This window comes from Pseudoliparis swirei, chromosome 22 (assembly GCF_029220125.1).
Source record: "Pseudoliparis swirei isolate HS2019 ecotype Mariana Trench chromosome 22, NWPU_hadal_v1, whole genome shotgun sequence".
NCBI lineage: Eukaryota > Metazoa > Chordata > Actinopteri > Perciformes > Liparidae > Pseudoliparis > Pseudoliparis swirei.
In genome coordinates this window covers 19060898-19075070 of record NC_079409.1, presented here as the reverse complement: position 1 = coordinate 19075070, position 14173 = coordinate 19060898, and the positions used below count along the sequence as shown (strand labels likewise).

At 45.4% G+C, this 14173-nt stretch overlaps 1 protein-coding gene across 2 annotated transcripts in view; it reads right to left on the bottom strand.

The window, feature by feature from the left end:
* The window catches only part of klhl32 (kelch-like family member 32), a 28309-nt gene that overhangs the window by 1834 nt on the left and 12302 nt on the right, over nucleotides 1–14173 (bottom strand). For both annotated transcript variants that reach the window (XM_056443744.1, XM_056443745.1), the window contains exons 6-11: nucleotides 13242–13340; nucleotides 9848–10063; nucleotides 4436–5162; nucleotides 4259–4317; nucleotides 1526–1718; nucleotides 12–106 (exon numbers count right to left, since the gene is read on the bottom strand). In XM_056443744.1, the coding sequence (XP_056299719.1) occupies nucleotides 12–106; nucleotides 1526–1718; nucleotides 4259–4317; nucleotides 4436–5162; nucleotides 9848–10063; nucleotides 13242–13340 (1389 nt within the window). The remainder of the gene's footprint in view (nucleotides 1–11; nucleotides 107–1525; nucleotides 1719–4258; nucleotides 4318–4435; nucleotides 5163–9847; nucleotides 10064–13241; nucleotides 13341–14173) is intronic.

Below are 14173 nucleotides of genomic sequence, written 5' to 3'. Positions count from 1 at the left end.
GCAGCACTCACCTGAATGCACGCCAGAGGCTCGTTGGTCCAAATGGAGTATCCTCCAACCACGTAGATCCTGTCGTCGTGGACGGCTACTCCGGACTCATTTTGACCTGCGGAGGACAAACGGCTGACACGATGCTTCACTGTGCCGAGCAGAGGGCGTTCTGAAAGGATGACTTCGCCCCCCGCAGTGGAGCCAGAGACGGAGGCAAAGAGCAATACATGGGGAAATGATGCAGGCAGGGTGGGAGTGGATGGAGTTTGAGCTGCTGTTCTGTTTCCCCGTGACTTTGTCTTAAACTTTTGCAGATATCATCGGAGGAGAGAGAAAAAAAAAAGAGGAAAGTCATCCGGGAGTAGAGAAGGAGGTTGGAATAGTACAGTCACCTGAACTTTAAACCCTCTGAGCCTTCGTTGGAGACATGAGTCGACACACTGTGACCACATCCTGCAGCATGTACACTTGATAGAGTGTGCCTCCAGGTCCAGGCTAGAGATGCAGGATGCCCACGGGTGTTTTCACCGTATAGGATCCTACCGCCTACTCACAGCCAGTGGGGAGGCATTATGGATTATGTTTTCATTTAATGAGAGGAGGATAAAGCAGAGAGCTTTACTCAACCTATGTTCCGAAGAGCCACATGCAGAATCAAACATGCACTGTGTTTGAGATTAATTTGCATCAAAGCCCCCGAGTATTCCTCCGTAACATGAAATATGTGCGACTGAGCGAGCTACATTCAAAGATAACGTTTGAATAACATTGACGCATTTCGACTTTAATGCTGAAAAAAAGCCAGCTCGTTTCCTTCATCGGGGCTGTGTGGGGGCGTGGCTTAGTCAGACTGACTTGACCCGGCGACATCAACAACCACACAACAGTCCTCACGTTTCGATTAAAACGTTGCTAAATCCTGAAGGTTGTGACAAAAATGAATGGCGTGAATATCGATGCTCCCGAGCTGCGAAATGCTCTTCGCGGTTCAAATGTGGTTAATATAGTGACGGAAGAATAGTTAGAGTTAAAAACTCCCTCAAATAACCTCCTGAGGGGAAAATCAACACAACAACATCAAAGTTGTGAGCCAGAAAAAAAGAAAAACAAAGCTGAAAGATGATGTAAGCTCCTTTTTAAAGCTGAGGGGAACTGCAGAGTCAAGTGATAATCACTCCGAACGACCCCTGGAACACACAAACGTCGTATTTGATCTGCTTATAGACGCTTTAGAACATCTCCGCGAGCAAAAAGGGCTGATGATGTTAAAAGACCGATAAAGAGCTGCTCTCGGCCATCCCTCCCCGGTTATCATCCCCAAATTGCAGCCGCACAATGACTGCTTGTTTGAATTCCAAGGACTGCAACACCCCCAATTTACATAATGTGACAGTTTACACAACGTCGCCTGTGGTGACAAGAATCGGGCTTTTTAGTCGCCTCCCACTCTCGATGGACAGAGCTCTCTTTTAGGCGTAGCGTGTGCTAATTGACGGTGTCGACTGAGTGTGTGAGTCTTCGCTTTTGGCCCCACCCGTGAGGAGGCTGAAGGAGCAGCGCGTCCACTGGTCCACGTCCATGTCGTAGGAGTCGATGTGGCGGACCAGGATGCGGTCGTTGTTGTAGTCCAGGTCGTTGCCGCCCAGCACGTAGAGCTGCCTCCTCACCGCCGCCATGACGTGGTAAACCCGCCTCTGCAACATGGGACTGTGGGCCAGCCACTGGTCCTGAGGAGGAGGAGGAGGAGATGGGGGGTAGATTAAGGGAGGGGGAGGGGCAGCAGATGGAGGGGAAGAAAGGAAGGAAGAAAGCGATTTGATGCAGGTGAGATGTGGTGTGGGAAGGGAGGGAGAGGGAAGGAGGATGAATAGGAAGATTAATATTTAAGCATATCCATGCATGGGTAATTGATGTATGCTCAGCGCTGGATAAATAACGTGACACTGGAGCTCTGGTTTGTACTAATGACTTCCCTCCCTATTTCTAATCATATGTTTCAGCCATTCCATTTTACACCGAGGATCCCTGCTCATCTCACTAAGTGTGTCGAAGCTTATTTTGTGTGTGTGTGTGTGTGTGTGTGTGTGTGTGTGTGTGTGTGTCTCTGCTGGGAGCTGACGGGTGGCCATCTGTTGAGGGTAGAGTGGGTGGGGGGTTGCTGTTGCTCTGGCAGGTGAATGCAGATTCATGGCGAATACAAATGAGACTCTCTTTCAGTCGCCTCTTCGTTCGCTCTCTCCTCCACGCCACGACGTGCACACACACACACACACACACACACACACACACACACAGGCCCATATGGATGTGTGCCTTCCGAGTATCCACACAGCGCATACCTCCGCACCATATACAGCCTCACCGGGATGCGGTCCTCTTGAACAGCTGGCTTCATATACATAACATAAACAGAAGCCGCAGCTACATTCCACCTCACACAGCTGTGAGGATTGCAAACACAGATATGATTGTTTGATTGTTCAAAGCTGCGACACAATCTCGCTAAGATTCCGAAAAGGGGCTTTTTAAAAATGTCGCGTTTAGTGTGTGCAGTCTTTTCTGTTTTTCCAAGATGCCGTTGGTTTCCTTATGGTGTGAAAATCAATTAGCAGACTCTTGACACCTGCCTGCTGTGTAATCCATCACAGCGGACACAAAATGTTTGCATTCCTTTTCTGAAAAGTGCCATTAATGTTGCATTTATGCAGTTTTTTTAAAATAGTTTTTTGATACCAACATAACGAACGTCGATACCTGCCATAATATCATGATACAATACCAGAATTCTACACAATACCACGAATACTATACTGCTATATTTATCTATAATAGTACAAATTAAAACATCTGTATGGTTCCTTTTCCCCCCCGCTTTTTGAACACTTAAAAAATTGCATTAATATTAGTATAAGCCGACACTGTACAGCAAGATATTAATGAAAACTACATGGTATTTTGTTGTTCTATAGGCCAAAATCATAAATGTGTCTTAGAGGGATTTACAATCTGAACAACAAGGAAAAATCATCAGTAGAGAGATCAACACAGGACGGCTCGGTTCAGACCAAAGTAGCGTGAACAACTTCACGTGCACAAGCGGGGCAGAAAGAAATCAGTGAGTTACAATGTAGTTACAGTATTAAGTCAATGAAGACGCTCACATATAATTGGTAACATGATGGGTTACATAACTCAGGAGGAAGGGAGTCTGACAACCAACTGGACGGAACCGAATTAGCGTGGGAGTTACTGGCTCGCAGTCACCTTCTTGCAAGGAGCACGGAGAAGGGAAAGAGTCTGAAGGTTTTTTTTCATTCTCAAACTATAGCAACACTTGTAGTGTTGAGAACATCAAACCAACATGTTTGTGGTAGACACTGATGACTGGAGCTGTTGCCGCCTTGCAAGCTGCTCCGAACGTCTGTGGAATGCACGAAGGAACAATGGAAGTGGAGCGCCCTGATCCCACGACTGGATTCAGAGCCTCGATGGTGACGGCGAGCCGAAAAGACTTTGGTCTGACAATGAAGTTGTTCTTAATACCAAGTGATACAAGTGTTGCTGGAGATGTTACCCGTTGGCCCAAATATAGTTCAACTTTTATTAACCTATTTAATTGGCCACAATGCCGTAAAGCTGAAACCAATGCAAAAGCGTCTCAAAGTTGCATTCTGTCTAATGGCCACCGGGGGGCGACTCCTCTGGTTGCAAAAATAACTCAGTGTGGTCGTCTTCTTCAATGCAGATGTTGATTTAGTAAATGTTGGTCCCATTTAGACTCAAGCATAAAGCAGGGAATGCTAGGGCGGGGCTACCTTGTGATTGACATGTTGCTGCCACGTCTGGGTGTTGCCCGTGTTTTCGTCTTCAAACTTTAACATTTTTACAATGTGTCCGTTTGTGAACATTAATTGTAACATTTTGGTCGCTGTTACTCAGCATTCTGTTATACTTAGCTCCGCCCTCTCGGGTCACTTCAAGTATGAAAAGAAGGCCAGAATGCAGAAAATCAAGGTTTAAAAACAGCAGTCCGCAAGCCAATGGGTGACTTCATGGTGACGCCACCTCCTGTATACAAAGGTGAGGGGCATGGACTGTCTATAAGATGAGTTGATGAGCAGTATAGAACTATTGTTCCGAGCAACTTTAAAGTTGAACATTTAAAATGGAATTTGGTCAGCAGTAACACAATATACTACACTACAGAAATATAAATACGAGTAAAAAAGTGTGAGAAAAACTGTAGTACTGTGAGCTTCGTAGGTACCTGTTCTGGGTCGTACACCATCAGTCGGTTCTGGTACTGAGCTGTGTTTGTCACCCCACCTGTAACACAAAGGATTTCATCAGGGAGCAAAACATTTCTGGACTACAAGTCGAGGCTGCGTCTCAAGGTCAATGCATTGCATGGGCGAGAGTGTGCGAGTGTCTCGAGTCCGTCTACCTGAGACCCAGAGCAGCCCGTCGGCCACACAGCCGGCGTGGCAGGACAGCGAGCGGTCGAAGGGTTGAACAAACATCCATTTGTTCCTCTTGGGACAGTAGCGCTCCACGGAGGGCAGCACCTGCCTCAGCTCGTTCCTGCCCCCCACTGCGTACAGGTACTGGCCCAGCACCCCCAGGACAAAGTGTTCTCTGCAGGCCTTCATGGGGGCAATCTCGGTCCAGCGGTTCCCCCTGGAGTCGTATCGACAAGCAGTCCTCACGGCACACGTCCTCCCGGTGGCGTGCTCCACCTCCCCGCCCACGACAAACAGGAAATTCCCCATCACTGCCACGCAGTGGTGGCTGCGGCCGGCGGGCATGGGCGCCAGCTCGCTCCAGTTGGACCCGCCCGCGACGCGCACGTGCTCCTGCGCGGCCGGGTTGAAGTAGCGCAGCTCCCTCACCCGGCTAACCTCCCGCTTCCGCCCGCCGGCTATGTAGAGGGTGAAGGACTGGAAGCGAGGCCTGGTGCGGGCCGACTGGCGAAGGGGCTGGGCAAAGGTACCGTGGTGGTAGTCCAGGGCCTCCTCCACCAGGGCGGCGGCAGTCGGACTGGACCGGACCAGAGAGTGGCTCCGGGCGAGGTGGTGCAGCGTGGGGACGTCCATCAGGCCGTAGCGAACGTGTTGGAGCAGGTCATCGGCGTACTGGTGGCGGCAGTCGTGGTCCAGCCACAGAACGACCAGCTGTGTGCAGATGAGGTTAAGAAGAACTGAGTGAGGCATGGACTGGGTCAACCAACGCCTTCACAACAACACTTAAATGGATCGTATCAAGTTCAAATTCAGTATCTACTCATTAAGCGTCAATTATAAAATATGAACATTTGACATCTTTGGTGAAGGATATATACATTTTTTGCACGAAATTTTAATGGTGTGGCTACCGAGATTTGCGTATACATATATAAATAAAGAAATATATATATAATATATATATATACACACATTGATATATATATGTATACAGGGGTTCAGTTTGATTATTTATTTTTGTTCGCCAGCCCACATCCACGTCGTTTGATGGAACCTGAAGCTTTTATAACTACGGTGTTTTGATTGTTCCGACCGAAATTGTATTTAAATAAACTGATCTGATTGAGAACAAAGCCGACAAATTAAAATTATTTTAAGAACAATAGGTCCTCCGCTACTACGTCAGTGTTCGCAGCATATGAGCCTCCCTCAAGACGCACCGTCGTCAGGAGAATACACAACTTGAATGGAGGTGCATACTTTGTACCGAGAGCTAAAACTAAACAACATGAAAGAAAAAGAGACCATTGAGCAGGACCGGGAAGTCGCTCAGCTGAATTCACATATATTGACTGTAGAAAACTGGTCTTGGAAGAAAAAAGCAATTAAAACTTGCAAATGGGAGTTCTTCACGTGAACCGGAGGTTTCCATATGAATTCGATCTCAAAAGATTGCAAAACTGTGTGTTCAAAAAGTTCAGAAACACGCAAGAGCAAGGTGGTGATCATTTAATTATGTTGCATGATGAAGAAGAAAATACAAATCTTCTGGAACAAGCTTAGTTGTTCAGGAACTGTAAGCAACAAGTCAAAAAATATGTATACAGATATTTAATCAGTTGGGGCAAAAAAACTAGTCTGTAAACAAACAAAATGGGGAACTGGAAACATTATTTAAAGAGAAAGGATTGTATTGAGACCATGACAAATAACTTTGAGAGGTATCAACGAGAAATGAAGGAGCTTGATGGAGAGGAGGCTTCGTATCAAAAGAATGTGGCTTGTCAAAAACAGCTTAAGGAGCCCGGTTGTTGAAAAAGAACTCGACACAACTTAAGCCAAGACTACAGTCTTCAACAAGAACTGCAGGAGGCCCAGGAGGTATTGTGCAATTTCCAGTGCGTAATGAAAATTAAACTGTACAAAAAGAAAATGTTCACCTCCAACTCAAAGTCTTGGAACAAGTTCATCATGAGGTGATACAAGAAAAGGACTCACGACATGAAGCCCTGGAACAAAAAGTCCAGGAGCAATACCAACAATTGCTCAATGGAGAGGAGGCCAACATGTGGAATGTTTTAGCTAGGCAACAAGAAAGTCTTCGGCAAAAGGTCAAGGTCATTCAATACCAGTTTGACACAATGGTATCAGAGAGTGAGTTTTTGAGCCAACAAAACAAGTCCCTGAAACCAGAACTATAGGTCAAGGACATGTCGTGCAAGAGAGAAAAGGTTGTATTACGAAATAATGTCGGCCGGGGCTTCTACGGGACACGGGGAAAGGGTTTGGCCGGAGGAGCGCCGACGTGACACGGGGAGCAGGGGTCGGCCGGGGCTTCTACGGGACACGGGGGAAAGGGTCAGGCCGGAGCACCGACGTGACACGGGGAGCAGGGGTCGGCCGGGGCTTCTACGGGACACGGGGGAAAGGGTTTGGCCGGAGCACCGACGTGACACGGGGAGCAGGGGTCGGCCGGGGCTTCTACGGGACACGGGGAAAAGGGTTTGGCCGGAGCACCGACGTGACACGGGGAGCAGGGGTCGGCCGAGGCTGTTAATGTATTCTTGTGTCCGATGTCCAATGTCACAGTTTTTCCCCACCCATTTTTTCCTCTGCTCTATAAGTGTTACATCCACATTGTTGGCTGGTGAAATGCATTGAGCAACATTTGTCCACGTCCCATTGGGACCATACTCATACCTATTCAACCCAAACTCATTGGCTACTGCACCGTGTACTCCACACAAACCTTTCCCTTTATTTGGGGTGTATCCCCAACATTCAGGCAGTTTCTCTCCCGATCTCTTTAGCTTCAACTAAGCATAGCAGTCTTAAACTTAATGGCAGTTCATCAGCTTCCACCAGAAGTGAGATGTTTGGGGTAGATTTAATTGCACCCATGCTTAGTCTTAGAGCTCTGGACTGAATTCCATCTATTATTTCAAGTGTGCTCTTAGCAGCTGCTCCATACACCCATAATCTATACTTGATCGAATAATGGCCCAATTTATATCCAGTAGTGACTCATGTCCAGAAACTGCTCTCATAACATGTATCACCTTTTTGCATTTAGTTTCAATATGTTCAGTGTGCATTCTCCACAATAGGCGTTCTCTTTCGCTAAGCTAATTATTTTCATGATGGCGGGGTCAAACGTCATACTTACATAATAAAAGTAACGTCACAGGGATCTACCAGCATCCAATCTAACTATGATCTCTAAACAATAACATCTCAGTCATTCTCAGGCATCATACATTTACAATCATAAGACAGTGTCTTTCTCTTATGTTTTACAACACATTCCTCCAGAATATTCTTCATAATATCCCTTATTAATTATCATATCTTTCGTTATGTATTAATTTAAAACAGACTTTATTATTTACATGTGCAAGTATATATATAATCTATTACAACTCTACAACACCTCGGTTATTATAGCATGACTGAGACCCGCCCGCACTGCGTCCATACTTGCCAGCACACACACACACACATATATTTATTAATCAGACTGTAAATATCCACAGGCACCTTCCTTTGTTTAATGCAGCGAACCGGGTTGCAGAGAATTTAATTGAACTTGAGAGCGGTGGAAGGTTATTTAGTTGCAACGAGGTGTGAATGTGGGCGAGATCACCGATACCTTCTCGGGGAAAACAAAGTGCTTTTTAAAGTAGAAATGGAGAATTTAGTACAGGGAAATTTATATTTATAGTACACTTTTAAACAGTTAATATGTTGTTCAGGTTGAAGAAAAAAATTTGCAATGGCAATTTAAAAAAGGCTTTCTTTAAATGTCGGCAATCGTCGTTTCGTGTTGAAAAAAAAGAATCGGTTTAGCACCGGGCTCTAGGGTTGGGTATCGTTTGGGTGTTTCCGATACCGATGCCGAAACGATGCCTGGACCGACACACAACGACAATTGACAACATTAAAGAAAGGTGTTTTTTTATTGCCAAGGCACATTTTTTTTCTTCAACCTTAACAACATATGAACCGATACCTTCTCGGGGGGAAAACAAAGCGCTTTTTAAAATATAGATGGAGAATTTAGAAGAGTGGAATGTCCACAAGGGGCAGTGGAGAGTGGGTCAACATCGCGCTTTTAAAACCAGGATGACCACGCACAGAACCGGACAAAAGCCACAGTCTCACACCAGAAATCCCCCCAAGAAAAAACATTTGCTGTATGATGCATAGCAGAAATACTGAGCATGTGTTGAACAGCTTTCCCTCTTTTCCCCCTAAATTACACTCTAGAGGTGTGAATATATTTAAGAAACATGCAAGTCAGGATTGTCTTTTTATGCTGTTTGTGCCACTCTCCTGTCTTCACCCTTTCTCTATCGCTCACCCCGCCTCTCTCCTCCTCCTCCTCATTGCTCTGAAGTGACAATGTGTGTGTGTGTATGTGTGCGTGCGTGCACTACGGCAGCTGACTGTGAAGGTCACGCTGCATCACGCAACTTCCTCGGGGCACAGAATAAATCAACTCCTTCTCCCTCCTTCCCCTACACAGAAAGAGAGAGAGAGAGTCAGACCACAAAAGACAGGGGAAGGAGAGAGTGAGGGTAGGAGATAGTGAGGTAAGGGGAGGGAGAGGAGCTACAGAAAGGCAGAGCGAAGGACAGCAAGAAAGAGAAGGGAGTGAGAAAAAAAATGTAAAAAGCCAGAAAAAATGTGATTTCCAGAGCTTGAGAATCTCTAAGCAAACTCTGAGTGACGATGATTGACTGCCACGCTATATCGGTATGGTATTGGCATGCACGACCACCCCCCAGCCCTTTCGGACGACGGCCCCCGCTCGCCGTTCGCTTCCGTCTGATGCCCAAATTAACCTTCTGGGCAAAGTGAAGGAGGCCCAAAGCAGCCTAATCAGAGGCTGATTATGGTAGCGGCGGCTGGCTAAAGGGTCAGGGTAATTGTGCCATCAGAGGCCTGATTGTTTTCAATCAGACGGGCGGCCGAGTGACAGCTGGGGGATTGGGGCCCTGATGGAGCCGCAGTAGGCCTAATCAGAGAAGAGAAGGGGAGACACAGAGGCCGGGAGAGAGAGAGAAGCGCAGGGGGGGAGGGAGGGGGTCCTGATTGGTGCAAATGAACAGTCAAAACAGTAAGTCTGCACGCCGAACTCCACGGCACGTGCACGGCTCACGTGCGCCCGTCCGCGCGCCTGCAGTCAGAAACTTCCTATGGCGTGTCCTCACCGACACAAACAAACAAGTGTGAGATGCAGCTGGCCGCGTTTAATCTGCCGCTCATTAGTCCGCGTGTGTCGTGTGTGGCGTGAGATGATCGCACGCCACCTTTTGACACGTTGATACTGCATCCGCAGCCCCACACACACACACACATCTCTCTCTCTCTCTCTCTCGTCCCTCTTCCAGTACCTTCCATATCTCCTCCTCGCTCAGTGAGGTCAGGCGGTCGCTCTTCAGCACCTCCCTGAGGAGGCGGTAGGGCAGCTGCAGGGCCTCGTCCTGCCGGCTCTGGCTCAGCTCAGACAGGTGCTCCACCAGGAAGCCCACCACGGCCTCCTCCAGGGCGGGGAGGTGGAACAGGTCGGCCACGCGGTACAGCTCCAGGTAGTTCACGCTGCTCAGTTCCTGCAGGGTGAATCCATACACACACACACACACACACACATAAATTAAAGCACATATTCACCAGAATGGTAGTCTTTGTACTTCCAGACAGCAAAAGATTACTTTCGCCAGATATACAAATTTAATTTGAAGGAATATTTCGTCAATTTCTGTTAGATTTACTTTAGTTTGTCTTTTATTCCAGCCATGATTATTGAAGGAATCTTCTTCCCCACCCACATAAAAGAGTTGGACATACGGACTAGGCCACACATATGCAGGATGTATTGATTAACCGTGGGTTGATTTCCATTTCATAGTTAAATGACAACATTACAGATGCCAAATGTGGTGACAGTCGGGCACAAATGAAGGAAAGGAAAGTAGGTGAATAAAAGAAATCGAGGCCTGACTGGTGGAATAAGACTGCCATCTTCTGGCTGCCCTTCAGCACATACAGTACAGACCAAACACAGTGCTCCAGCGGGGTTAGTATAATACCTTCATGGATCAAACTCTTTGGTCATTTCACTACTATTTCACAGGAAGAAGTACATATAATGAGTATTTTATTTTGGAGAAATCTGAATCTGGAAATAAAACAAATTAGATTAAATTTCTGAATATCAGAATGACGATTATACAAATGACAACAGCAATGATCACACACACACCAGTCAAAATGTTTGAAAATCAAGAAAAAAACTTAAAGACACACACACACACACACAGTTAGGCTAGTATCGATCAGCTCTTCAATATTCAATTCACTGAATTCTGCACATGGGAAGGAGTAGGATCATGACTGGCTGTTACATAAAATTATTTTCAATCAACTGGTGCAGTGTGTATTGGTAAATCAATGTTATTGGTCCGGCCACATACCGAGTAACGCAGTGAACTGACATGTGGTGAGCAAGAAATGATGTTAGCCGATGACCAAACAGAAGAAGAAAATAAGAAAAACAATCCATCACAATATTCAGGAGTTTTGTATTTGTTTACAGTACGGTACGATCACTCCAAAGAAATAGAGATGAAACGTTTGCCACCACCAGATGGCACATTTGAGCTAAGTTGCCATAGACGGTATAAAGCAGAAGACAGCGTTACAGTCTGCTGGCAAAGACTCGAGATGCACAAGACGAAATGTAATTATTACTGCGGGTAATTAAGTGGACCCACTGCACAAAGCATTGATGCTCTAGGGGGAAACTGTGCATCCGATACCTCAGAGTGGCTCTGACCTGCAGCAGCTCTTGGCTGCTACCCAGAGGATCGGTGGCTGACTTTGCTGCTGTTCAGACAGATCCGCCTCGGCATCTGGGATAAAAACGCACGACACAAATAGCCTAGTTCAAGCATCCACCCCATCAGAGTGTCCTTAAGCAGCACATTGAACCTGACCTGTAACCTCCCAGTGGGGGAGTATTCCCACTAGACTCTTATGTACAGAAGAGATTGGACATTGTTGACTTTGAATAAATACAAAGGTTTTTGTCTTTTTGTCTACACAGATTACTTGACATCAAACTTTGCATGGACACCATCTGAGAGGGTTTTCTCCTGTGCAGGACAATTAATCAGGAGAGGTGTAAAGTTTGAAGCCACGAATTTTGTATTTATTCATATTTATAGTATATTTTTTGATAGTTAATATGTTGTTTAGGTTGAAGAAAAAAATGTGCAATGGCAATGAAAAAAGAAACTTTCTTAATGTCGACAATCGTCGTTTTGGGTTTCAAAAAGAAAGAAAAAAGTATCGGTTTAGTACCGGTATCTGGGGATGGGTATCGTTTGGCTTTTTCCGATACTGGTGCCTAAACGGTGCCTGAACGGATACTTAAAAAAACAAAACAACAACAACGATTGACGACATTAAAGAAAGGCTTTTTTTTTATTGCCAAGGCACCTTTTTTTTTTCAACCTGAACAATACTGTTTAGGAGTATACACTATATATAAATAAATACAACATCTGTGGCTTCAAACTACAGCTTCAAACTTTACACCTCTCCTAATTAATTGCATGTCCTGAACTGGAGAAAACCCTCTCAGATAGTGTCGATGAGGCCTGTACACACAGGTATGTGTCAGAAAGTGCTTCATCCAGCACCAGGCTGCAGAGTCTGGTCCTGATGGGTTGAAGGCAGACTTTTATAGATCTCAATCTCTTTCTGGACCTGTTCAGCGATGGAGAGGGCACTGCCTTTAGTGGTCGTTGCCTGAAGCTCTGGCACTAACCTTTAGGGGTGAACTCATTTGCATGGAACTAATCATCGAAATCTTTGTTTATGGAGTCCAGAGTTCTACTGGGCTTTGAGACGAACAGACAGACCTGGCTCAGGAGCTCCTGCTTTGAGAGGAGTTGAGTCAGCTCCAACTCTACGATTGTGAACGATAATTGTCTATATTTGCCATTAAATACTGTTACATTTTAAATCATTGTATCCTGAATTTTCCTGCGCGCGGTTTAAATTATTCTTTCAGTACCAATATCGGAAAAAACCCAAACGATACCCATTCCTAATCTTATTGTTCAGCAAACAAATATGAGAGCAGTATTGATTCTTTCATCTGTCTCTCAGCGAACTATTCCTTTGTGGACGTTTCTGTCGCTGCTATTGCCACACGCACCATTTGTTTCTTCACTGTTCTTTATTCAAAATGAAATCTGTACTTGTTGGCCTTTAAACACCTCATCCGTATTTCTGTTATTGCCTTATGTGTTGAAAAAACCACACACAGTATGAGAACGAACGTTGTGATGTCGGCACAGATGGCCGCCTGACGGAGGTCGCTTGTTTTATACTCCATGACTGGTGGGAAGATAAAGAGGCGTCGTCAGTATATATTCACTAATCCCTACGTGCGGGGCACTTGACACCATAACCTGTACATCCTACATGCTGCTCTGCTGTTTGTCCAATTGGAAATACGCGTAGGTTTCTAGTGCAGTTGACAATTGGATGCCGACACTAACACAGTACAAGTGTGTAAATATGGCATGAATGGAAAAGCTAATCGACTTCAAGTTAAGTGGCCAGTTTGTACATTATCTTGATGTTCCCTAAAGACAGGATCAAATCAGCCAACTTCTTCTGAGTAGATATATTACAGGTATCCATCAACCTGATAGGACCTCTTTCTGTGTGTGTGTGTGTGTGTGTGTGTGTGTGTGTGTGTGTGTGTGTGTGTACCTGGATGAGGTAGTGGGAGCAGAGACTGAGGAGCTCCAGCAGCTGAAGGTGGCTGCCTGCAGACAGGACATCCTGGATCACCACTGGCTCCAGCAGGATCTGTCCAGAGATAAACAAGGTCATTAACTGCAGTTCATATCAGGCTCAACGCCTTAGAGCATTTCAGTATAAAGTGTTAAAATACAACGATTGTAAAGTATCTTGACATTTCAATGAGGTGATTATTACATATATATTGTTGTTTTTCTCTCAACAATTTCTGGAGTCTAGCGCCACCAGAGAATTTACATATTGGGTTTTTAGTAATATGTCTCAGCAGCTATTGGATAATAATAACTCTAAACCAAAGTCCTTTTTCCTGGCTGGCCTGATGCTGCCTTTGTTTTATGTGGATTCTGATTTTGTGGTTATTAATCGACAACTGCTTTGATCGCGTATAACTCCTTCACATTGTTTTGCATTTTCTGTTTCCAGCTTCTCAAATAAGAGGCCTTGTTGCTTTTCTTTCTCACACATGACAGTTAAATGAATATCTTTGAAGATTGATTCAGGCATTTGGGTTTGGAGAAATTATAATGGACATTTCCTGTATTAGTGTCTTACATTTTAAAGACATTGGCATCCTATTTGTTTGGTATGGGCCAGTCATTGACCAATGTTTATCACTGAGAGTTCATCACAAGATGTTTTAGATGGCTTGGCAGAGCCGGGGCGAAGGAGTGTGACAGATTGCGCCGCCTAACAATAACGGCTCCATCAATGTGCTCGATTCACCGCGGTCGTCCTCCAAAGCAAAGCAAAACATATTCCGGCAATTATTTCGGTACCGATTCTGCCAAAAGGCTTCCTGTTGAGCCGACGGAACAGCAGCTGAAATGATCTGCTGAAAGACTCCTTCTGTTTCCTCCATATTACCCACCCATATGCAACAT